Source organism: Amblyraja radiata, chromosome 28 (assembly GCF_010909765.2).
Source record: "Amblyraja radiata isolate CabotCenter1 chromosome 28, sAmbRad1.1.pri, whole genome shotgun sequence".
Classification (NCBI taxonomy): domain Eukaryota; kingdom Metazoa; phylum Chordata; class Chondrichthyes; order Rajiformes; family Rajidae; genus Amblyraja; species Amblyraja radiata.
Genome location: NC_045983.1, coordinates 33772304 through 33798597, shown reverse-complemented (window position 1 = coordinate 33798597; position 26294 = coordinate 33772304). Strand labels below are relative to the sequence as shown.

Here is a 26294-nt window from a genome sequence, read left to right as displayed (position 1 = left end):
ACCCGCACGTCTTTGGAGTGTGGGAGGAAACCGAAGATCTCGGTAAAAACCCTCGTGGGTCACGGGGAGAACGTACAAACTCCGTACAGACAGCACCCGTAGTCAGGATGGAACCCGGGTCTCTGGCGCCGTGAGGCAGCAACTCGATCGCTGCGCCACCGTGCCGCCCTTGTTGTTGCTTTGACGGGGGGGGGGGGGGGGGTGTGCGGGGAGAAAGCTTCTGAAAAATCCTGTGTTTGGATAATGACCCAGCTGCACTAGTCCCACCTGCCCATGTTTGGCCCATATCCCTCCAAACCTGTCCTATCCATGTACCCGCCTACCTGCTTAAACATTGTGATAGTCCCAGACTCAACTACTTCCCCTGGCAGTTCCATGCACCCATCACCCTTTGTGTGAAAAAGTTACCCCTCGGATTCCTATTAAATCTTTTTCTTTTCACCCTAAACCTGTGTCCTCTGCTCCTCGATTCCCCTACTCTGGGCACGAGACTCTGTGCGTCTACCCGATCTGTTCCTCTCTTGATGGTGGGATGGGCATTGGGGTGAGGAGGAAGGGAGCTCAGTGAGCATGACAAGATCATATAGGAGCAGAATTGGACCATTCAGCCCATCAAGTCTACTCCACCATTCAATCATGGCTGATCTATTGTTTCCTCTCAACCCCATTCTCCTGCTGTCGTCTGTAACCTTTGACACCCGTACTAACCAAGACCATGTCAATCTCTGCTTTATAAACACTTGGCCTCCACAGCCGTCTGTGGCAATGGATTCCACAGATTCACCAGCCACTGGCTAAAGAAATTCCTCCTCATCTCCATTCTAAAGGTACGTCCTTTTATTCTGAGGCTGTGCCCTCTGGTCCTAGACTCTCCCACTAGTGGAAACATCCTCTCCACATCCACTCTATCCATGCCTTTCACTATTCGCTAAGTTTCAATGAGCCCCCCTCATCCTTCTAAACTCCAGCGAGTACAGGCCCAGTGCCGCCAAACGCTCATCGTATGTTAACCCATCTCTCTAGGATGTTATGTTAATCATCTCTAGGATCATTCTCGTAATCCTCCTGTGGACCCTCCCCACAGCCAGCACAAGTATGGGGCCCAAATTTACACACAAACCAACTCAAGATGACAAACTGCACAAAGGGTGTCAGAGGTTATGGGGAGAAGGCAGGAGAATGGGGTTGAGAGGGAAAAGTTCATCAGCCATTGACAGACACTGAAAGTAAACATGCAGGTACAGCAAGCAGTGAAACAAGCTAATGGCATGTTGGCCTTCATAATGAGAGGATTTTAGTATAGGAGTAAAGAGGTCCTTCTGCAATTGTACAGGGCCCTGGTGAGACCACATCTGGAGTATTGTGTGCAGTTTTTGTCTCCTAATTTGAGGAAGGACATCTTTGCGATTGAGGCAGTGCAGCGTAGGTTCACGAGATTGATCCCTGGGATGGCGGGACTGTCATATGAGGAAAGATTGGAAAGACTGGGCTTGTATTCACTGGAGTTTAGAAGGATGATTTGGGATCTTATAGAAACATATAAAATTATTAAAAGACTGGACAAGCTAGATGCAGGAAAAATGTTCCCAATGTTGGGGGAGTCCAGAACCAGAGGCCACAGTCTAAGAATAAAGGTGAGGTCATTTAAAACTGAGATGAGAAACCCAGAGAGTTGTGAATTTGTGGAATTCCCTGCCAGAGAAGGCAGTGGAGGCCAATTCACTGGATGAATTTAAAAGAGAGTTAGAATGTGCTCTAGGGGCTAGCGGAATCAAGGGATATGGGGAGAAGGCAGGCAGGGGTTACTGATTGTGGATGATTAGCCATGATCACAATGAATGGCGGTGCTGGCCCTTAATTCCGCTCCTATGTCTTATGAACTTTTTCCGTCTCCACATCTTAAAAACCTGGGCCGGCGGGCTTGAGTTACAGGGAGAGGTTGGGACTTTTTTCTTTGGAGTGTAGGAGGCTGAGGGGTGACCTTATTGAGATGTACAAGATCATGAGGTGCATGGATAAAGTGAACGCTCACAGTCTTTATCCCAGGTTAAAAGATTCTAAAACGAGGGGCGTATGTTTAAGGTGAGAGGGGTGAGATTTTAGAGGGATCTCGGAGGCAACGTTTTTCACAGAGGGTTATCCATATCTGGAACGAGCTGCTATGGAAGCAGATAAAATTGCGATTTTTAAAACACATTTGGACAGATGTGTGGATGGAAGGATTTGGGCTAAATACAGGAAAATGGGACTAGCCCACTATGCCAACTTGGTCAACATGGACTAGATGGGCCGAAGGGCCTGCTTCAGTGAGATACAGCTCTAAAATTCTAGTCCACTACCATTTTTCTCTTGGAGATAAAGCTAAAAATGGTTACATTTAATTTAGCTTTGTATCAATGAGTTGAGTGATCAAGTTATCAATGTTGTGTAATAGGTGCAGGAGGAGGCCATTCGGCCCTTCGAGCCAGCATTGCCATTCAATATGATCATGGCTGATCATCCACAATCAGTACCCCGTTCCTGCTTTCTCCCCATATCCCTTCATTGAACCCAAGAGCTAAATCTAATTATCTTGAAAACACCCAGTGAATTGGCCTCCACTGCCTTCTGTGGCAGAGAATTCCACAGATCCACAATTCTCTGGGTGAAAACGTTTTTCCTCATCTCAGTCCTAAGTGGCCGACTCCTTATTCTTCTGTGTGAATCTGAGCAGTAGGCCAATTTGAAATCTAAACTTGAAAGGCTGAGTTTTAAATGGAGCGTGCTGAGATCAGATCCCTTATTAATGATGAAAAGTGGGACTCTGCATGGTTTCCTGCACATGCCTTTCTTTAAACTTATATATCATCATGCTTGCCTTAGAAATATTTCTACTTGGTTTTAAAAAGCAGCCTCGTAAGTGGCCTACTCCTGCACCTATTTTCTATGTTTCTATATTTATGTTCAGTAAGGTCCGTGTGATCATCATGTTCCTTCAGTCACCCCCACCAGAGCTGTATATGTGGTCATTATCTCATCGCTCGGCCTGCAATCTTTCAACTGGGACAACATGGAAGAAACATTTCATTTGCAAAAATATTTCAGTTGCTGAGAGAATGGAGCGGCTGGGCTTGTACACTCTGAAGTTTAGAAGGATGAGAGGGAATCTTATTGACACGTATAAGATTATTAAGGGTTTGGACGCGCTAGAGGCAGGAAACATGTTCCCGATGTTGGGGGAGTCCAGAACCAGGGGCCGCACAGTTTAAGAATAAGGGGTAAGCCATTTAGAATGGAGACAAGGAAACATTTTTTCTCACAGAGAGTTGTGAGTGTGGAATTCTCTGCCTCAAGAGAGAGCTAGATAGGGATCTTAAAGATAGCGGAGTCGGGGGATATGGGGAGAAGGCAGGAACGGGATACTGATTGTGGATGATCAGCCATGATCACATTGAATGGCGGTGCTGGCTCGAAGGGCCGAATGGCCTACTCCTGCACCTATTGTCTATTGTAAAAATAATCCGAATTTTTTCTTCTTCACCAATGAACCTGTACCTCTAGGGACCATTATTATTCACGAGGGTTCTGCTCTGTTCCCCTGCTGCTCACATGGTATAAATATAGCATTGTTTTACAGTGTCTTGCCTGTGGTACTTGATGTGATGTTAAAAATGAGGTAGAGCCATTGATTCACCTCTACCAACTATCGCAGTGGTGCCATCATTATAGTGACTCTTGTATCAGTAGAAGCAAGTGACAGGATTGTAATGTGTAGGAAGGAACTGCAGATGCTGGTTTAAATCGAAGATAGACACAAAATGCTGGAGTAACTCAGCGGGACAGGCAGCAGCTTCTCTGGAGAGAAGGAATGGGTGACACGCTCCGGGTCGAGACCCTCTTTGAAGAAGGGTCTTAACCCGAAACGTCGCCCATTCCTTCTCTCCAGAGATGCTGCTGGCTGTCCCGCTGAGTTACTCCAGCATTCTGTGTCCACACAGGATTGTACTTTAGCGTTAAGTAAACATACTCCTGAATTCTGATCAAGTTTCTCTGCACCCTTCATATAAATGATTTTAAAAAGCCAGGCATCATTCTGGCAAAATATAAATGTATTTACATATAAATTAAAATGTTATTATATAAATATTAAAATGTAACTATATTTCACCAGAGCGATGCCTGGATTACTGGGCAGGGAGGGGCAAGTCTTTTCCACTGAGAGTAGTGGGTTTAGTTTACACAATAGACAATAGGTGCAGGAGTAGGCCATTCAGCCCCTCGAGCCAGCACCGCCATTCAATGTGTTCATGGCTGATCATCCCCAATCAGTACCCCGTTCCTGCCTTCTCCCCATATCCCCTGACTCCGCTATCTTTAAGAGCCCTATCTAGCTCTCTCTTGAAAGTATCCAGAGAACCGGCCTCCACCGCCCTCTCAGGCAGAGAATTCCACAGACTCACAACTCTCTGTGTGAAAAAGTGTTTCCTCGTCTCCGTTCTAAATGGCTTACCCCTTATTCTTTGTGGCCCCTGGTTCTGGACTCCCCCAACATCGGGAACATGTTTCCTGCCTCTAGCGTGTCCAATCCCTTAATAATCTTATATGTTTCAATAAGATGCCCTCTCATCCTTCTAAATTCCAAGATGTTTAGTTCAGAGACGCAGCGCGGAAACAGGCCCTTCGGCCCACCGAGTCCGTGCCGTCTAGCGACCAATCCATACACTAGCACTATCCTACACACCAAGGATGCTTTATAATTATTTACTGAAGCTGAATTTTTACCGAAGCCGCAGTAATTAACCTACAAACCTGGATGTAGGTTTGGAGAGTGGGAGGAAACCGGACGGGGAAAGCCCACGCAGGTCACTGGGAGACCGTATAGTCAGGATCGAACCTGGGTCTTTGGCGCTGTGAGGCAGCAACTCTGCCGCTGCGCCACCGCGCCGCCCCCTTGTTATTTATTTATTTATTTCAATAACTAAAATAAAACCAACAGGTTTGTGCTGCTGGTGGTGGACGTGGTGGTGGTGGTGGTGGTGGATGTGGTGGTGGTGGACGTGGTGGACGTGGTGGTGGTGGTGGTGGTGGATGTGGTGGTGGTGGTGGTGGATGTGGTGGTGGTGGACGTGGTGGACGCGGTGGTGGTGGTGGACGTGGTGGTGGACGTGCTGGTGGTGGATGTGGTGGACGTGGTGGTGATGGAGGAGGCAGAGACGATAGTGGAGTAGAAGAGGCTTTTAGACAGGCAGGGATTGGGGCAGATTACGGATCACTTTGCAGGCAGATTTGTTTGTCTTGCTCCAGCACAGGCACTGCGGGCCGAATGGCCTGGTCTATCTTCAACGTTCTAAATATCATTGGGCAGTGGAACCTCAGGACTAAATCACAGTCTTCTTTCTCAGTATGTTTATCAAAATATGACAAGAATAATGACCAATTGCAATGCTGAAACTGTGTGTGCGTGTGTATGTGCGTGCGTGTGTGCGCGTGTGCGTGTGTGCGTGCGTGTTTGTTTGTGCGTGCATGTGTGTAGTGTGTGCGTGTGTAGTGTGTGCGTGTGTGTGCATGCGTGTGCGTGTGTGTGCGCGTGTGCGTGTGCGCATGCGCCCGTGCGCGTGCGTGTGTCTTAACACAGCAGTAAGATTGCTGGTTCAGCAGCGTTATGTGAAGGGACGAGAGGTTTTAACATCAGAAATATATCCATGGGAACAGGAGGCCAATGGCCCCTTCAGCAACAGCAGATATATATTCGTGTAAATAACACGTCAGGGTGGGAGAATGAGGTCAATTAATTATATACTCAACAAATGTGTGAGAGAGGAGACGCAAGTAATGAGATCCAGGTGCAAGTTCAGCATGCATGGTATGACAGGAGTGTATTATTGAGACAAGGGCAGTGAGGCAGGACCTCGTGTCCGAAAGGTGTTTGAACATTTATTGTGGCTGAAGTCCATCGTATTGTGACTAGTTTGGTCAGGCCACAGTTAGACAATAGGCAATAGGTGCAGGAGTAGGCCATTCGGCCCTTCGAGCCAGCACCACCATTCAATGTGATCATGGCTGATCATCCCCAATCAGTACCCCGTTCCTGCCTTCTCCACCTAGTTGGAGTATTGCGTGCGGTTCTGGTCACTGCATGACAGGGAAGATGTGGAGGCTTTGGAGAGGGTGCAGAGGTGGTCTCGACACCTATTCCTTTTCCCAGCCTGGCCCGCTGAGGTTTTGTTTAGATTTGTTTCGAAATACAGCACGGAAACAGGCCCTTCGGCCCACCGAGCCCACGCCGACCAGCGATCCCCGCACACTAACACCATCCTACATACACTAGGGACAATTTACATTGACACCAAGCCAGTTAACCTGTACGTCTTTAGGGTGTGGGAGGGGGCGGGAGATTGCAACCTTCACGTGGTCCACCCTGTACCGACGAATGCAATCAACCTGGCGTGCACAATCAAATAGAACGAGTTGTCCTTTAGGCTGTGCACACCATACACAAGAAGAAGATGTGGGAGGAAACCGAAGATCTCAGAGAAAACCCACGCGGGTCACGGGGAGAACGTACAAACTATGTACAGACAGCGCCCGTAGTCAGGATGGAATCCTTGTGATTGAGGCAGTGCAGCGTAGGTTCATGAGATTGATCCCTGGGATGGCGGGACTGTCATATGAGGAAAGATTGAAAAGACTGGGCTTGTATTCACTGGAGTTTAGAAGGATGAGGGGGATCTTATAGAAATATATAAAATTATAAAAGGACTGGACAAGCTAGATGCAGGAAAAATGTTCCCAATGTTGGGCGAGTCCAGAACCAGGGGCCACAGTCTTAGAATAAAGGGGAGGTCATTTAAGACTGAGCTGAGAAAAATCTTTTTCACCCAGAGAGTTGTGAATTTGTGGAATTCCCTGCCATAGAGGGCAGTGGAGGCCAAGTCACTGGATGGATTTAGATAGAGCTCTAGGGGCTAGTGGAATCAAGGGATATGGGGAGAAGGCAGGCACGGGTCATTGATTGGGGATGATCAGCCATGATCACAATGAATGGCGGTGATGGCTCGAAGGGCCGAATGGCCTCCTCCTGTACCTATTTTCTATGTTTCTATGGAACCCGGGTCTCTGGCGCTGTGAGGCAGCAACTCTACCGCTGCACCTCCGTGCTTCCCCGAGTTACTCCCTGAGGTCTATCTTCGGTTTGAAGCAGCATCTGCTGTCCCTTCCTGCACCAGAACGATGCTTGGATTAGGGTGGAGAAGCTACAGGGAAGCATTGGACAAGCTGGGGTTGTCGGCTCTGGGACAAAGAGGGAGTACAGAGAAGGTTCACCAGACTGATTCCTGGGATGGCAGGACTTTCATATGAAGAAAGACTCGGCTTGTACTCGCTAGAATTTGGAAGATTGAGGGGGGATCTTATAGAAACTTACAACATTCTTAAGGGGTTGGACAGGCTAGATGCAGGAAGATTATTCCCGATGTTGGGGAAGTCCAGGACAAGGGGTCACAAATTAATGATAAGGGGGAAATCCTTTAGGACCGAGATGAGAAAAACATTTTTCACACAGAGAGTGGTGAATCACTGGAATTCTCTGCCACAGAAGATAGTTGAGGCCAGTTCATTGGGTATATTTAAGAGGGAGTTAGATGTGGCCCTTGTGGCAAAAGGTATCAGGGGGTATGGAGAGAAGGCAGGTCCAGGATACTGAGTAGGATGATCAGCCATGATCATATTGAATGGCGGTGCAGGCTCGAAGGGCTGAATGGCCTACTCCTGCACCTATTGTCTATGTTTCTATGTGAGGTGAGACCTGATTGAGGCTTAGATCGGGCAGGCAGTCAGAATCTTTACAGCCCAGGGTGGAAATGGGAGTGTAAAGTCCCAGCGCTAGAGGGCACGGCTATAAGGTGAGAGGGGGGATGTTTTTTCACAGGGTGCCTGGAACGTGCTGCCAGGGGTGGTGGTGGTGGAAGCAGATACGATAGTGGCCTTTATGATGCATTTAGATAGGCACATGGATATGGAGGGATATGGACATGTACAGGCAGATGAGATCAGTTCAGCTGGGCCATCATGTTTGGCACAAATATTGTGGGCCGAAGGGCCTGTTCCTGTGCTGTACTGTTCTATGTTAGAGTCATATATCATGGACACCCTTCGGCCCAACTCGCCCACACCGACCAACTACACTAGTCCCACCTGCCTGCATTTGGCCCGTATCCCTCCAAACCTGTTTAAGAAGGAACTGCAGATGTTGGAAAATCGAAGGTAGACAAAAATGCTGGAGAAACTCTGCGGGTGAGGCAGCATCTATGGAGGGAAGGAATAGGTGAAGTTTCAGGTCGAGACCCTTCTACAGACTGATGTGTGGGGGGGGGGGGGAAATGAAAGGAAGAGGCGGAGACAGTGGGCTGTGGGGGAGCTGGGAAGGGGAGGGGAAAGAGGGAGAGAGCAGGGACTACCTGAAATTGGAGAAGTCAATCTTCATAACGCTGGGGTGAAGACTACCCGTGGAATATGAGGTGCTGCTCCACCAATTTACGGTGGGACTCATGTAGGAGGCCCAGGACAGAAAGGTCGGATTGGGAATGGGAGGGGGAGTTGAAGTGCTGAGCCACCGGGAGATCAGGTTGGTTAATGCAAACTGTGCGGAAGTGTTGGGCGAAGCGATCGCCAAACCGAACGATGGACAACCATGTGAGACCAAATGAGCAGCTGTTATTCCCACTGGATACAAGCAAAGGAATTTTTTTTTCAGCACCTTTTAAAAAAATGATTTGTACGATATTTTGCATTATTAATTGCACTTTTAGCAATGCACCTTCAAAAGAAAAAGATTGCATAACTGTTGCAAAAGTAATAAGGCAGTGTATGTAGCTCAGAGGGGTGGCACGGTGGCGCAGCGGTAGAGTTGCTGCCTCACAGCGCCAGGGACCCGGGTTCAATCCTGACTGCGGGTGCTGTCTGTACGGAGTTTGTACGTTCTCCCCGTGACCTGCGTGGGTTTTCTCCGGGTGCTCCGGTTTCCTCCCACACTCCAAAGTTTTGTAGGTTAATTGGTTTTGTTATAAATTGTAAATTGTCCCCAGTGTGTGTCGGATAGTGTTCGTGTGCGGGGATCGATCGCTGGTCTGCATGGACTCGGTGGGCCGAAGGGCCTGTTTCCTCTCTGTCTCTCTAAAGTCAACTAAACTTCATGTCAGTTAGTGGTACACCATGCAGGTGACATTTCATGCACTGGTTTTAATCAGAGGTAGAATTTAAACAGCTTTGATGAAATCTTCAAAACAGCCCATGTCACCTGGAAGCTGGGTTGAGAGGGTGATTTTGCAAAATACATTAATATTTATAAGGGATTATTCTTTCTTGGACAATTCTAAGAAATACAGATCCTCAAACTGAAAAAGAGGGGCAGACATGTGTACTGGAGTTTTTATATTGGTTCAGCGCAGAAACTGGCCCTTTGGCCCAACGAGTCTGCACCGACCAGCGATCCCCGCACATTATAACACTATACTGCACACACTATTTACATTCATACCCAAAGACAATTAACATACAAACCAGTGTTTCTTTGGAGTGTGGGAGGAAACCGAAGATCTGGGCACCGTGTTATAGGAAAGATGTTGTCAAGCTGGGAAAGGCTCAGAGAAGATTTACGAGGATGTTGCCAGGACTAGAGGGTGTGAGTTGTAGGGAGAGGTTGAGTAGGCTGGGTCTCTATTCCATGGAGCGCAGGAGGATGAGGGGTGATCTTATAGAGGTGTACAAAATCATGAGAGGAATAGATCGGGTAGATGCACAGAGTCTCTTGCCCAGAGTAGGGGAATCGAGGACCAGAGGACATAGGTTCAAGGTGAAGGGGCCAAAATAGGAATCTGAGAGGTAGATTATTCACACAAAGGGTGGTGGGTGTATGGAACAAGCTGCCAGAGGAGGTAGTTGATGCTGGGACTATCCCAACTTTTAAGAAACATGGTACATGGATAGGACAGATTTCAAGGGATATGGACCAAACATGGGCAGGTAGGGCAAGTGTATCTGGGACATGTTGGCCGGTGTGGGCAAGTTGGGCCGAAGGGCCTGTTTCCACGCTGTGTCACTCTATCTCTGACTCTATCTTGGAGAAAACCAGAGCACCCGGAGAAAACCCACGCAGGTCCCGGGGAGAATTCTGTACCCGTAGTCAGGATGGAACCCGGGTCTCTGGTGCTGTGCGGCAGCAACGAGACTGGCATTCTGGCCACGTGCAGAGTGATATTATGGAGACTGATACTTCACTGTGTACATGCAGGATTCAACCACAGCGGGATTGGGGTCCAGACCAAGGAACTCCCTCGACAGAAAGTCTCTCAAAAGGTCCACGTCCTGGGAAGGCCGTTGAAAACTAACGTCACGTTCATCTGGGTCCACTCCGCTCCCACTGTGATAGCACACCTAAAAACGAGAGGACATTTTCACACGAGGTTATATAAAAACCCTTCATAGCGATCTTTGTATATGTAGAAGTGTTTAGGAAAGAACTGCAGATGCTGGAAAAATCGAAGGTAGACAAAAATGCTGGAGAAACTCAGCGGGACAGGCAGCATCTATGGAGCGAAGGAAATAGGTGATGTTTCGGGTCGAGACCCTTCTTCAGACTCGTCAGGGACTGTTTCCATGCTGTATCTAAAACTAAATTTAACTTGCTCAGCAGGTCAGGCAGCATTTCTGTCAACGTCAAAGACATTTTTACTCGTCACCTGCACCCGAAGGTGCAGTGATATGAATTTGCCAGCAGCGATACACTTAAAAAGAACACACAATATGATTTAACGCAAACATCCACCACGCATTCTTCACTGTGGTGGAAGGCAACAAAGTTCAGCCAGTCCTCCTCCCTTGTTCAGGAGAACATGGATAGGTGACGTTTCACAGAGTGCAGGAGTAACTCAGCGGGTCAGGCAATGGTCTGAAGGGTCTCGACCCGAAACGTCACCCATTCCTTCTCTCCAGAGATGCTGCCTGTCCCGCTGAGTTACTCCAGCATTTTGTGTCTATCTTCAGTGTAAACCAGCATCTGCAGTTCCTTTCCCTACACATATACAAACCTTCATCAGTCCGGGGTATTCGTTGGAAGGAAGTCCATAGAACTCATGTACATCTGGATCGCTGTTTATCCTCATAAAGCAGGGAAAACCCTTGGAAATTCCGTACGTTCCAGGGATTTTCTCCTTCCAGTAACAAACCGTAATCTTCAATGTCTGGCACGATCATGGATAGGATAAAAGGAAAACAAAAACAAATGATGAAAGGTACACAAAAATGCTGGAGAAACTCAGCGGGTGCAGCAGCATCTATGGAGCGAAGGAAATAGGCGACGTTTCGGGCCGAAACCCTTCTTCAGACTGATGGGGGGTGGGGGGGAGAGGGAAGGAAAAAGGGAGGAGGAGGAGCCCGAGGGCGGGGGGATGGGAGGAGACAGCTCGAGGGTTAAGGAAGGGGAGGAGACAGCAAGGGCTAGCAAAATTGGGAGAATTCAACGTTCATGCCATCCGGACGCAAGCAACCCAGGCGGAATATGAGGTGCTGTTCCTCCAATTTCCGGTGTTGCTCACTCTGGCAATGGAGGAGACCCAGGACAGAGAGGTCGGATTGGGAATGGGAGGGGGAGTTGAAGTGCTGAGCCACCGGGAGTTCAGGTAGGTTATTACGGACTGAGCGGAGGTGTTCGGCGAAACGTTCGCCCAACCTCCAATTGGTCTCCCCGATGTAAATCAGCTGACATCTAGAGCAGCGGATGCAGTAGATGAGGTTGGAGGAGATACAGGTGAACCTTTGTCGCACCTGGAATGACTGCTTGGGACCTTGAATGGAGTCGAGGGGGGAGGTGAAGGGACAGGTGTTGCATTTCTTGCGGTTGCAACGGAAAGTGCCCGGGGAGGGGGTGGTGCGGGAGGGAAGGGAAGAATTGACAAGGGAGTTGCGGAGGGAGCGGTCTTTGCGGAAGGCAGACATAGGGGGAGATGGGAAGATGTGGCGAGTGGTGGGGTCACGTTGGAGGTGGCGGAAATGGCGAAGGATTATGTGTTGTATTTGCCGGCTGGTGGGGTGAAAGGTGAGGACTAGGGGGACTCTGCCCTTGATACGAGTGCGGGGATGGGGAGAGAGAGCAGTGTTGCGGGGTATGGATGAGACCCTGGTGCGAGCCTCATCTATGGTGGCGGAGGGGAATCCCCATTCCCTGAAGAACGAGGACATTTCCGATGCCCTGGTGTGGAACGTCTCATCCTGGGAGCAGATGCGGCGTAGACGGAGGAACTGGGAGTAGGGGATGGAGTCTTTACGGGGGGCAGGGTGGGAAGACGTGTAGTCCAGATAGCCATGTGAGTCAGTTGGTTTGTAGTGTATGTCGGTCAGAAGTCTGTCCCCTGCGATGGAGATGGTGAGGTCAAGGAATGGTAGGGAAGTGTCGGAAATGGTCCAGGTGTATTGGAGTGCCGGATGGAAGTTGGTGGTGAAGTGGATGAAGTCAGTCAGTTGTGTGTGGGTGCAGGAGGTGGCCCCAAAGCAGTCGTCAATGTAACGGAGGTAGAGGTTGGGGATGGGGCCCTGGTACGTATTGAACAAGGATTGTTCAACGTACCCGACAAAGAGGCAGGCGTAGCTGGGGCCCATGCGTGTGCCCATAGCTACGCCTTGTGTTTGGAGGAAATGGGAGGAGTCAAACGTAAAGTTGTTGAGGGTGAGGACCAACTCCGCTAGGCAGAGGAGGGTGTCAGTGGCTGGGTATAGGTTGCTCCTCTGGTCGAGGAAGAACCAGAGGGCTTTGAGGCCATCCTGGTGGGGGATGGAGGTGGAGGTCCCAAATAGATGATTCTGCAGCACAGCCTTGAGAGTATTGTGTTCAGTTCTGGGCACTGCGTTATAGGAAAGATGTTGTCAAGCTGCAGAGGGTACAGAGAAGATTCACGAGGATGTTGCCTGGACTAGAGGGTCTGAGCTGTAGGGAGAGGTTGAGTAGGCTGGGACTCAATTCCATGGAGCACAGGAGGATGAGGGGAGATCTTATAGAGGTGTACAAAATCATGAGAGGAATAGATCGGGTAGACGCACAGAGTCTCTTGCCCAGATTAGGGGAATCAAGGACCGGAGGACACGGTTTATTAGGAATTTGAGGGGTAACTTTTTCACACAAAGGGTGGTGGGCGTTTGCAACAAGCTGCCAGAGCAGCCATCAGGCTGTTAAACACGACAATGAATGAGCTCTGAGCTGTGAACTGTAGACTATATTATTATTGCACTATATTTGTTATTTATTTAACTTTTCTTTTTCTCTTCCCGCGTTATATACAATGTTCACATATTCACATCTTCAGTTGTGCTGCAGCAAGTAAGAATTTCATTGTCCCGTCCGAGACATATGACAATAAAACTCTCTTGACTTGACTTCTTGAGGAGGTATTTGAGGCTGGGACTATCCCAACGTTTAAGAAACAGTTAGACAGGTACATGGATAGGACAGGTTTAGAGGGATGGGCTAAATCAGGGCAGGTGGGACTAGTGTAGCTGGGACATGTTGGCCGGTGTGGGCAAGTTGGGCCGAAGGGCCTGTTTCCACACTGTATCACTCTATGACACCAATCACTCATTGGAAATCTTCTTCTTCTTGTGTGTGACGTGCACAGCCTAAAGTTGTTGGACAACTTGTTCTATTTGATCTTCCGTTTGTGCACGTCGAGTTGATTGCATTAGTCGAAACAGGGCGGACCACGTGAAGGTTGCAACCTTCCACCCCACTCATTGGAATTGAAGGAGCGTGCCTGAGCTGTGGAGCATGTGTGTGTTTCTCTCGCTGTGATGTGTGCACCGTAACTGTAGAGGTTTCGCCCGATACACTGGATCCCTGGCACACCGTTGAGACTACACAGAGACAGAGATATATGCAGCACCTCTCCCTCCTTCTCCATCTGGAGAAGCACCTGCTTTATGCACTGCAGCTCAGCTAATGGCACCACTCAAATCAAGACTTTATCATTATTAAGGTAACAAATGGATGTTTCTACACTTCATTATATAGTCTAGTGCATCGCTCTTAACTCACACTGCCAGAAGGCTGTTCTTACTTAACTTTCAAAAGTGGAAATGGTAAACTTGTTTTGTCTGTAAGTTCCCGACCCAAAACGTCACCTATCCACGTTCTCCACAGATGCTGCCTGACCCGCTGAGTTACTCCAGCACTCTGTGAAACGTCACCTATCCATGTTCTCCACAGATGCTGCCTGGCCCGCTGAGTTATGGTGCAGCAGCATCTATGGAGCGAAGGAAATAGGCAACGTTTCGAGCCGAAACCCTTCTGGAAATAGGCAACGTTTCGGGCCAAAACCCGAAAGGGTTTCGGCCCGAAACGTTGCCTATTTCCTTAGCTCCATAGATGCTGCTGCACCCGCTGAGTTACTCCAGCACTCTGTGAAACGTCACCTATCCATATTCTCCACAGATGCTGCCTGACCCGCTGAGTTACTCCAGCACTCTGTGAAACGTCACATATCCATGTTCCCCACAGATGCTGCCTGACCCGCTGAACTAGTTTAGTTATAGCTACAGCGTGGACACAGGCTCTTCGGCCCATGAGTCTGCACCGACCAGCGATCACCCCGCACACTAACACTATCCTACACACACTAGGGACAATTTACAATTATGCCAAGCCAATTAATCTACAAACCTGTATGTCTTTGGAGAGCGGGAGGAAACCGGAGCACCCGGAGAAAACTCACGGGGAGAACGTACAAAATCCGTACAGACAGCGCCCGTGGTCAGGATGGAACCCGGGTCTCTGGGCGCAGCGGTAGAGTTGCTGCCTCACAGCGCCAGAGACCCGGGTTCCATCCTGACTACGGGTGCTGCCTGTACGGAGTTTGTACGTTCTCCTCGTGACCTGTGTGGGTCCCCCTTTGTTCCCCCCCCCCCCCCCCCCCCCCCTCCACGCCCGCTCCTCCATCGGTCTTTCCTACACACAAGGATCTGCGGAGATTTGTTTTGACGTGTTTATATGATTAGTGAGCTGGGATCAGTAATGGTGGTGAGAGGTTCACCAGGGCATTGCTAATGGGTAGGATGTCAATAGGGAAGATTCATTACTACAAAGCAATTATTGTCCAGTTTATCCACAGATAATTTCTCATCGATTGCCAGTAGTAAAACACCATCAGATTACTGGCACGGTGGCGCAGCGGTAGAGTTGCGATCCCGACTACGGGTGCTGTCTGAACGGAGTTTGCACGTTCTACCCGTGACCTGTGTGGGTTTTCTCCAGGTGCTCCAGTCTCCTCCCACACTCCAAAGACGTACAGGTTTGTAGGTTAATTGGCTTGGCATAATTGTAAATTGTCCCTAGTGTGTGTAGGATAGTGTTAGTGTACGGGGATCGCTGGTCGGTGCAGACTCATGGGCCGAAGGGCCTGTCTCCACGCTGTAGCTATAACTAAACTAGTTCAGCGGGTCAGTCAGCATCTGTGGAGAACATGGATAGGTGACGTTTCACAGAGTGCTGGAGTAACTCAGTGGGTCAGGCAGCATCTGTGGAGAACGTGGATAGGTGACGTTTCACAGAGTGCTGGAGTAACTCAGCGGGTGCAGCAGCATCTGTGGAGCTAAGGAAATAGGCAACGTTTCGGGCCGAAACCCTTTTGGGTTTCGGCCCGAAACGTTGCCTATTTCCAGAAGGGTTTCAGCCCGAAATGTTGCCTATTTCCTTAGCTCCACAGATGCTGCTGCACCATAACTCAGCGGGTCAGGCAGCATCTGTGGAGAACATGGATAGGTGGCGTTTCACAGAGTGCTGGAGTCCCACACTCCAAAGACGTGCAGGTCTGTAGGTTAATAGGCTTGGTGAAAAAGTAAAATTGTCCCTAGTGTGTGTGGATAGTGTTACTGTGTGGGGATCGCTGGTCGGCACGGACTCAGTGGGCCGAAGGTCCTGTTTACGCGCTGTATCTCCAACACTAACTAAACCAAAGATCATTGAAGGGAAGGTCTGAAGAAGGATCTCAACCCGAAACGTCACCCATTCCTTCTCTCCAGAGATGCTGCCTGTCCCGCTGAGTTACTCCAGCCTTTTTGGCATTAACACAGACTGACTCTAGGCGGGACACACGGACTAACCTCGAGTGGAAGCTGCAGTCCCACAAGGTTCAACAGTTTATTTGTCCAAGGTCCAGCAGTTATCACCAGGCGTTTTGCTCTGTAAATTCCCGCAGTGGTTGTCACGGTAACCAGATCTCCAGGTTGGATTTGAACAACTTTTTCACCATCGCGAACGATTCCTCCAAATCTCCGGAACAAATCCTGCAAAATATTCAAATGTGTCCCGTTAAATCATGGGGAACACGCCATTATTTCCAATATTCATTCCCCCATCATCCAGAAAATATATTAATGGAACCCAGAGCCAATTTAAATGACTAAGCTCTTTAAACATTCCGTTAACTATTTAATTGGGCTTTATTCTCCACAGTACATTATCCCAGCTCTTAGTTCAAAAACCCTTGCCTCCCCTCTCTCTCCATCCCTCCCCCCTTCCCAGTTTCTCCCACCAGCCTGACTGTCTCCGACTACATTGTATCCCTGTTTGCCTTGTTGTTGCCTTCTCCCAGATCTATTCCACATTTTCCTTGATCTCCATTCCCTTTGCCCGGTTTTCACACCTTACACTTCCTTGACTATGCATCTCCCCCCCCCCCCTCCCCCCCCTGACGTCAGCCCGAAGAAGGGTCTCGACCCGAAACGTCACCCATTCCTTCTCTCCAGAGATGCTGCCTGTCCCGCTGAGTCACTCCAGCATGTTCTGTCTGTCCCAGTTCATAGGGTAATATGTGAAAGGAGTAGAATTAGGCCATTCGGCCCATCAAGTCTACTCCGCCATTTAATCATGGCTGATTTATCTTTCCTTCCTAACCCCATAGCCCTTGACACCCGTACTAATCAAGGATCTGGTTGAGTACAATGGATTAATAATCTCTCTCCCAATAGACAATAGACAATAGGTGCAGGAGGAGGCCATTCGGCCCTTCGAGCCAGCACCGCCATTCAATGTGATCATGACTGATCATCCACAATCAGTACCCCGCTCCTGCCTTCTCCCCATATCCCCTGACTCCGCTATCTTTAAGAGCCCTATCTAGCTCTCTCTTGAAAGTATCCAGAGAACCGGCCTCCACCTCTGAGGCAGAGAATTCCACAGACTCACCACTCTCTGCGAGAAAAAATGTTTCCTCGTCTCCGTTCTAAATGGCTTACTCCTTATTCTTAAATAATTCTCCCCTCCCACTCCCTCTGCCCCTCCCCCTCCCTCTCTCGCCCTCCCTCTCCCCCTTCCCCTCCCCCCCCATCCCTCTCTCCCCCTCCCTCTCCCTCTCCCCCCCCATCCCTCTCTCCCCCTCTCTCCCTCCCCTTCCCCCTCCCCCTCCCCCCTTTATTCCCGGAATGGGGCTGCAACCTGCTGGAGTTGGTGATGGAGACCGTGGTTCCAACAGCATCTCTTTCTTCCCCCTCCTTCTCCACAGAAGGTGCTGATGATTCCTGCTCCACACCCTCCTCTGGGCCACGTACAATGAGCTCTTTGAAGACTCCCCTTGCCTTGGCCACAGCATGCAGCACCACAGGAGATGGTGACTCATCCCCTCTCATTGCACGCGTCGCTCCACTCACACCGAGCTCCCAACACTGGCACCTGACAAACTCAGTCTCAAGCACAACCAAACGCAAGACTAGGTTTGTTTATTAGAGGCAGCATAGCTACAATTGGATGTAACCCGAAACGTCACCTATTCCTTCGCTCCATAGATGCTGCCTCACCCGCTGAGTTACTCCAGCATTTTGCGTCTCTCTTCAATTTCATAGAAACTTAGAAAAATAAGTGCAGGAGTAGGCCATTTGCCCCATCGAGCCAGCACCACCATTCAATATGATCATGGCTGATCAGTACCCCGTTCCTGCCTTCTCCCCAAATCCCTTGATCCCGTTAGCCCTAAGAGCTAAATCTAACTCTCTCTTGAAAACATCCAGTGAATTGGCCTCCACTGCCTTCTGTGGCAGAGAATTCCACAGATTCACAACTCTCTGGGTGAAGAGGTTTTTCCTCATCTCAGTCCTAAATGGCCTACCCCTTATTCTTAAACTGTGACCCCCTGGTTCTGGACTCCCCCAACATCGGGAACACTTTTCCTCCATATAGCCAGTCCAATCCTTTGAGAATTTTATATGTTTCCATAAGATGCCCTCTCATCCTTCCAAATTCCAGTGAATACAAGCCCAGTCGACCCATTCTTTCATCATGGTGTATATCAGTCCCGCCATCCCGGGAATTAACCTGGTGAACTAGTTAGCATGAAATCAAGTGGTGGAAGCCTTTCACAAGTACAATTCAAACTGACTGCCTTACCCAGGAATGAGCTGTTTAACATATGATGAGCGTTTGTCGGCACTGGGCTTGTACTCGCTGGAGTTCAGAAGAATGCAAGGGGGACCTCATTGAAACGCACAGAATAGTGAAAGGCTCGGATAGAGTGGATGTGGAGAGGATGTTTCCACTAGTGGGAGAGTCTCGGACTAGAGGTCGCAGCCTCAGAATTAAAGGACGTTCTTTTAGGAAGGAGATGAGGAGAAATTTATTTAGCCAGAGGGTGGTGAATCTGTGGAATTCATTGCCACAGAAGGCTGTGGAGGCCAAGTCAGTGGATATTTTTAAGGCAGAGATAAATAGATTCTTGATTAGTACGGGTGTCAGGAGAATGGGGTTAGTAGGGAGAGATAGATCAGCCGTGATTGAATCGCGGAGTAGACTTGACGGGCTGAATGGCCTAATTCTGCCCCTATCACTTATGACTTACAACCAGCCTGGCTTCCACTATAATATGTTTTTCAGGGACAAATTCAAATTGTAAAAATTTGGTAACAATTTTCGAAGGATTATTATTTCAACAATAACAATTTTAATGAGCAGCAAATCCAGAGCTATATCTTCAACGTTTTGATGTGATGCACACCAGGCCTGCTGTTGTTGGGGCTTTTTAAGTTTGAGAGCCTGTTATGTGAGAAAAATATATGCAAACCTTGAAAGATTGATGATATTTCAAAGGAACGTTTCCTCAATTAGTTTGGTTTGGAGATTCCCGCAGAAGACTGTGGAGGTCAACTCAGTGGATATATTCACGGCAGAGATAGATAGACTTGTGATTAGTACGGTTGTCAGTGGTTACGGGGAGAAGGGGGTTGGGAGGGAGAGATAGATCAGCCATGATTGAATGGCGGAGTGGACTCGATGGGCCAGCAAAGTCCGATCAAGGATAGTCCGAGGATCTCCAAAGATGTGGATAGTAGTTCAGCACTGCTCTCTGGTTGTGGCACGAGTCTATGTGAACCCACTTTTGCATCCACTCCCTATACACTAGGGGCAATTCACAGAAGCCAATTACCCTACAAACCTGTACGGTTTTGTGGTGCGTGAGGAGACCAGAGCACCCGGAGGAAACCCACGAGGTCCAAGGGAGAACATGTCCTCCCACATCCCAAAGACGTGCGGGCTTGTCCGTTAATGGGTCTCTCTGTAATATTGCCGCGGGTGTGGATGAGAAAGTGGGATAGCATAGAACCCGCGTGAACGGGTGACCGATGGTCGGCGCGGGGCCGAAGGGCCCGTTTCCTCGCTGTTTCTTACAACCAGTCGATGAATTACCTGCACATTTTTCAAGGCTCGATCGGCGTACAAGATGCCAGCTGTTTTGTCGAGGAGAGCGGAGACATCTCTTGGCAGATTGACAGCTGGAAATCGCTTTGAAATATCGGCAGATGTTAATGTGCTCATGGGCACGTTGTTGTCCATCAAGGTGGACTTCATGTTCTGAAAGTTTGGGTTCTCCTCTTTCCCCAGAACCAAGAGCCCTGTTGGCCTGCAAATGGAAACAAGGCCAGTCACATTATTATAGAAGCACCTTCGGTGGCTCAACACTTCAACTCCCCCTCCCATTCCCACACTGACCTTTCTGTCCTGGGCCTCCTCCATTGTCAGGGTGAGGCCCAGCGCAGATTGGAGGAACAGCACCTCATAATTCACTTGGGCAGCTTACACCCCAGCAGTATGAACATTGACTTCTCCAACTTCAAGTAACCCTTGCTTTCCCTCTCTCTCTCCATCCCTCCCCCTTCCCAGTTCCCCCACCGATCTGACTGACCCCCTGATTAAATGTTATCTCTGTATCCAATGCCACTAATGTATCTAATGCTACTAACGCAACTACCTCCACTAGTGCAACTATCTACACTAGGGGCGGCACGGTGGCGCAGCGGTAGAGTTGCTGCCTCACAGCGCCAGAGACCCGGGTTCCATCCTGACTACGGGTGCTGTCTGTACGGAGTTTGTACGTTCTCCCCGTGACCTGCGTGGGTGGGCTGTCTCCGAGATGTCCGGTTTCCTCCCACACTCCAAAGACGTGCAGGTTTGTAGGTTAATTGGCTTTGGTATCAATGTAAAATGTTCACTCGTGTGTGTAGGATAGTGTTAGTGTGCGGGGATCGCTGGTCGGTGCGGACTCGGTGGGCCAGAGGGCCTTTCATTTAGAGATACAGCATGGAAACTGGCCCTTCGGCCCACCAAGTCCACACCGACCACCAATCCCCGCACACTCATCCCCTCTCCCCCCACTCTCCGTCTGAAGAAGGGTCTTGACTCGAAACCTCGCCCATCCCTTCTCTCCAGAGATGCTGCCTGTCCCACTGAGTTACTCCAGCATTTTGTGTCTATCTTGGGTGTAAACCAACGCCTGCGGTTCCTTCCTACACTTGGATGCCTGGATGCTACTTAACCTGAAGAGTTCCGTGTTGGTTTCAGCTTCCAGTTGCTTCCAGAGCTGGTAGCATTCTGTCACCATGGCTGTGTAGTAAGTCTTGGCGTAAGCTTTCCGAATAATTCGAGTCTGTCCGTGGGAACTCCCGCGGGCATGAGGCAAAGCAAACTGTAAGAACACAGAGGTTACTCAAATTCACACGTTCTAGGAGTAGAATTAGGCCATTCGGCCCATCGAGTCTACTCTGCCATTCAATCATGGCTGATCTCTGTCTCCTAATCCCATTTCCCTGCCTTCTCCCCATAACCCTTGACACCCGTTCTAATCTAAAATGTATCTATCTCTGCCTTAGAAATATCCACTGACTTGGCCTCCACAGCCCTCTGTGGCAATGAGTTCCACAGATTCACCACCCTCTGACTAAAGAAGTTCCTCCTCACCTCCTTTCTAAAAGAGCGCCCTTTAATTCTGAGGCTGTGACCTCTGGTCCTGGACTCTCCCACCAGTGGAAACATCCTCTCCACATCCACTCTATCCAGGCCTTTCATTATTCTGTACGTTTCAATGAGGTCCCCGCTCAATCTTCTAAACTCCGGCGAGTACAGGCCCAGTGCCGACAAACGCTCATCATATGACGATCATCAGATAGATCACAGAACATTACTGCACAGGACCAGGCCCTGTGGCCCACTGAGTCCGCACCGACCAGCGATCCCCGCACACTAACACTACCCTACACACACTAGGGACAATTTACACGCGAAACAGATGTCATGGTCTCAAAGTAAGGGGTGATCCAACTCGGACACCAAAAACATTCCTTCACACATTGGCCAATGTATCTTTAGAATGGTGGCACGGTGGAGCAGCGGGTAGAGCTGCTGCCTCACAGCGCCAGAGACCCGGGTTCGATCCCGACTACGGGTGCTGTCTGTACGGAGTTTGCACGTTCTCCCCATGACCCGCGTGGGTTTCCACCGAGATCTTTGGTTTCCTCCCCCACACTCCAAAGACGTGCAGGTTTGTTTAGCTAATTGGCTTGGTGTAAGTGTAAACTGTTCCCAGTGTGTGTGGGGTATTGTTATGCCCCTGTCCCACTTAGGAAACCTGAACGGAAACCTCTGGAGACTTTGCGCCCCACCCAAGGTTTCCGTGCGGTTCCCGGAGGTTGCAGGTGGTTGCCGGAGGTTGCAGGTAGTGGAAGCAGGTAGGGAGACTGACAAAAACCTCCGGGAACCGCACAGAAACCTTGGGTGTGGCACAAAGTCTCCAGAGGTTTCCGTTCAGGTTTCCTAAGTGGGACAGGGGCATAAGTGTGCGGGGATCGCTGGTCGGCGCGGACTCGGTGGGCCGAAGGGCCTGTTTCCGCGCTGTATCTCTAAACTAAACTAAAGTCAATTTACTGAAATTCCCAATAACAGCATGAAAATAATCTAAACAATTTCAACACCGGATAATCTTCATGCGATTACAAATATGTCAACTGGGAGAGCTGTGTGTGAAGTGGTGAGATTAGTACAGGAGGGAGGACGGACACTAGGACCCAGGAGAGTCAGCAAAGCTTCGCTACAAGGAGCATGTAAAGATCAGGCACAGTTTAGTTTAGTTTAGTTTAGTTTAGTTTAGAGATACAGTGTGCAGACAGGCCCTTCGGCCCACCGAGCCCGCGCCGACCAGCGATCCCCGCACACTAACACTATCCTACACACACTAGGGACAATTTACACTTACACCAAGCCAATTAACCCACAAACCTGGTCGACACAGAATGCTGGTGTAACTCAGCGGGACAGGCAGCATCTCTGGAGACAATAGACAATAGGTGCAGGAGTAGGCCATTCGGCCCTTTAAGGCAGCACCGCCATTCAATGTGATCATGGCTGATCATCCCCAATCAGTACCCCGCTCCTGCCTTCTCCCCATATCCCCTGACTCTGCTATCTTTAAGAGCCCTATCTAGCTCTCTCTTAAAAGTATCCAGAGAACCGGCCTCCACCGCTCTCTGGGGCAGAGGGAATGGGGGACGTTTCGGGTCGAGATCCTTCCCATTCCTTCTCTCCAGAGATGCTGCCTGTCCCGCTGAGTTACTCCAGCATTTTGTGTCTACCTTCGATTTAAACCAGCGTCTGCAGTTCTTTCCTACACAACCTGCACGTCTTTGACGTGTGGGAGGAAACCGGAGCACCCGGATAAAACCCACGCAGGTCACGGGGAGAACGTACAAACTCCACACAGACAGCACCCGTGGTCGGGATGGTACCCGGGTCTCTGCCGCTGTGAGGCAGCAACTCTACCGTGCCGCCAACATTATTCGCTTGTACTAGATTGATTGAGGTTGGTCTAATTTTAAAAATGTGTGCAATTTCACGCCTCTGCACACTCAAATTGCACACTCACCTGGTCTATAAGCAGCGTCTTGCCGTGCCTGGACAGGTGGTACGCTGTGTAAGAGCCCTGTATTCCTGCTCCGATCACTATTGTGTCAACTTCACCCTGTACCGACATCTTGCAAACTGCTGTGAAGGGCAAAGTTAATGAATATCTTCCAATATCACATGTTAGAGCAACGTCACCTGGTTGCAGAGGTACACCTCAACACTCTCTGCCTCTCTCTGTCTGTCTCTCTCTCTGTCTGTCCCTCTCTCTGTCTCTCTCTCTGTATATCTCTCTATGTCTCTGTCTCTCTCTGTGTCTCTCTTTCTCTGCCCCCCTCTCTCTCCCTCCCTCTCTCTCTCTCACACACACACATACGTACACAAATAAACTAAGAATAATACTGCAATAATAACAATAATAGTCTATGAAAAAAACCCAGTTTTCAGCTTGCAAGTGTGAAGTCACAGAGAGGCCGGAGTTGTTGAAGTTAGGCCAAGGTTCACATCGGGAACCGAACCACTGACTTGGGTCAGCGAGTTCCCCGCGCGGAGACCTGCATTGTCAGCAGTTATGGGCCCCATATCTGAGGAGGGATGTGTTGGCTCTGGAGAGGGTCCAGAGGAGGTTTACAAGAATGATCCCAGGAATAAGTGGGTTAACATACGATGAGCGTTTGTCGGCACTGGGCCTGCACTCGCTGGAGTTTAGAAGGATGTGGGGGGGACCTCAATGAAACTTACAGAAACAGTCTTCTCCTTGGGTACGGCGTGCACAGCCTAAAGTTGTAGATCAAGGGTAGACGTCCAGGCCAGGACAGCATCAGTTACTGGGTGGATGGCTTTGATGCCCCCAGGGAAAAGCATCAGTGGGCAGTCATTCACGATGTGTGGGATGGTGTGGTCTGGATGTCTACAGTCTGTCTGTCATCCCCCACTTACGCAGGTGACGGCTGCTCTTGCATGGAGGGTGCGGATTCTGTTCAGGGTTCGCCATTGCTTGCGATGGAGGTCAAAACCCGGTGGTTTCACTGTGTGGGGTCTGTGATCACCTCTCCGTTGTCGGTGTCGGCATCTTTCCAGGCTCTGCGCCACTCAGTCTTGGAGTCAAAGTCTTCCAGGGATTTAACGGAAGACCAGATGTATATATTTCATATCATCTATATAATTATTTAATTACTTGTATAATTATTTATTTCATTACATATATTTACTGTTCCTTTATTCTGTGTTCACACGTCTGGGTGAGATGCTAACTGGATCGTGTTGGCTCGGTACTTGTACACTGCACGATGAATCTAAATCTGAATCTGAGAAGCGTTTGCGGGATTTCAGGCGCATGTTGGGCAGATTGTTCCAGTCAGCATGGATGGGAAGGTCAGAGTTAGCCTCGATGGTGCACCAATCTTTCAACATCCTCTCCCTTCTGCGTATGCTGGGAGGGGCGATATGAGAGAGGACAGGGGGCCACAAAATGTTACTCCGGGGGCGCTGTTCTGGTAGCAGCCATGTCAGCAGCGCGTCAGTTTTTTCAACTTTTTTAAATTTTTAATATGTTTTAAAGTGTGTATTTAATGTTTCTTTGTGTGTCTTGTCTTGTGTGGGGGGTGGTGTGGGGGGGTGAGGGGGAAACCGCTTCGGTCGCCTCCTCCATGGAGAGGCGACTTTTTCCAGGTCGCCTCCCCCGTGGCCTAACATCAAGGATCGGCGCGGCCTTTCCCGGAGACGCGCCCGGGGCTTCAGCGGCGGGCGCAGCGTGGACTCTCGATGTGGAGCGGGTGAGCCCTCGCTGGGGCTCGCTGGAGGGGAGCGCTCCGTTTCGCTGGCCCGGGGCAGCCGGCAGCCTGAAGTCGCAGCCTGAAGCCGCGGTCTGCAGAGCTCCAGCTGGTGCGGCGTCTACAGCCCGGGATCTCACGTTGGGGACCCGGGGGAAGAAGAAGCCATCACTGCCGGCCCGCGGCCAACTTCTACCGCGGGGCCGGCATGGACTTACCATCACCCCTGGAGGGGAGCTACGACCGCCGGCCCTGCAGTCTACGGTGCTTCTGGCTGCGGCGGAGACTTTAAATCTCGATCGCCGGCCTGCGGCCTACAACAACTTAAAGCCGCGGTCTCCGGTGAGGAAGAGCCGATCCTGGACTGACTCTGGACTCTGGTCCTGTACACGGGGGGGAAATGGAGGAGGACTGGCCAAATTATGTGCCTTCCACCACAGTGATGAATGCTGTGGTGGATGTTTGTGTTACATTTTGTGTGTCCTTTATTATTGTATCGCTGCTGACAACCCAATCCTTGCCGGGTCACTGCTCGTGTGGTCGACCGGTCGGTGCAGAGAGTAGCTTTGAATGTTTGTCTCTTCGGTACGTTGTTTGCGTCCCTTTCTTTTTTAAAAAGCTACTGTAATGCACCCTTTTAAATTGCCCCTTGGGGATGAATAAAGTGCTTGAATTGAATTGAATTGAATTGCCTTGTGTCCCTGTGATGCCCCACATTGCAGAGTTAAGGACAGTGTAAACTATTTTGGTGTGGCAGCTATTAGCCCAAGCTTGTTCCCGATGTTGGGGGAGTCCAGAACCAGGGGCCACACAGTTTAAGAATAAGGGGTAAGCCATTTAGAACGGAGACGAGGAAATACTTTTCTCACAGAGAGTTGCGAGCCTGTGGAATTCTCTGCCTCAGAGGGCGGTGGAGGCCGGTTCTCTGGATACTTTCAAGAGAGAGCTAGATAGGGCTCTTGAAGATAGCGGAGTCAGGGGATATGGGGAGAAGGCAGGAACGGGGTACTGATTGGGGATGATCAGCCATGATCACATTGAATGGTGGTGCTGGCTCGAAGGGCTGAATGGCCTACTCCTGCACCTATTGTCTGTTGTCTGTTGAGCAAATCTCGGGTGTTGAGTAGACTAGGGCTAGGTTTGCGGTACATTGGATCCCCAGCTGTTGCCTGCAAGTTTCCAGGTGCATGGGTGAGGGATTGCAACCTTCACGTGGTCCACTCTGCAAACAACCCGACATGCGCAAATACAGAATAGTGAAAGGCCTGGATAGAGTGGAGGTGGAGAGGATGTTTCCACTGGTGGGAGAGTCTAGGACTAGAGGTCACAGCCTCAGAATTAAAGGATGT

The 26294-nt window shown here is 49.7% G+C and overlaps 1 protein-coding gene across 1 annotated transcript in view; it reads right to left on the bottom strand.

The window, feature by feature from the left end:
• Positions 1 to 23357, bottom strand: part of pipox (pipecolic acid and sarcosine oxidase) — a 33426-nt gene extending 10069 nt beyond the window's left edge. Inside the window, exons 1-6 of the mRNA XM_033046255.1 lie at positions 23196 to 23357; positions 20818 to 20966; positions 19691 to 19904; positions 16120 to 16302; positions 11064 to 11216; positions 10255 to 10410 (exon numbers count right to left, since the gene is read on the bottom strand). Of these exons, the coding sequence (XP_032902146.1) occupies positions 10255 to 10410; positions 11064 to 11216; positions 16120 to 16302; positions 19691 to 19904; positions 20818 to 20966; positions 23196 to 23303 (963 nt within the window). The 5' untranslated portion in view covers positions 23304 to 23357. The remainder of the gene's footprint in view (positions 1 to 10254; positions 10411 to 11063; positions 11217 to 16119; positions 16303 to 19690; positions 19905 to 20817; positions 20967 to 23195) is intronic.
• Between the last annotated feature and the right edge of the window lie 2937 nt (positions 23358 to 26294).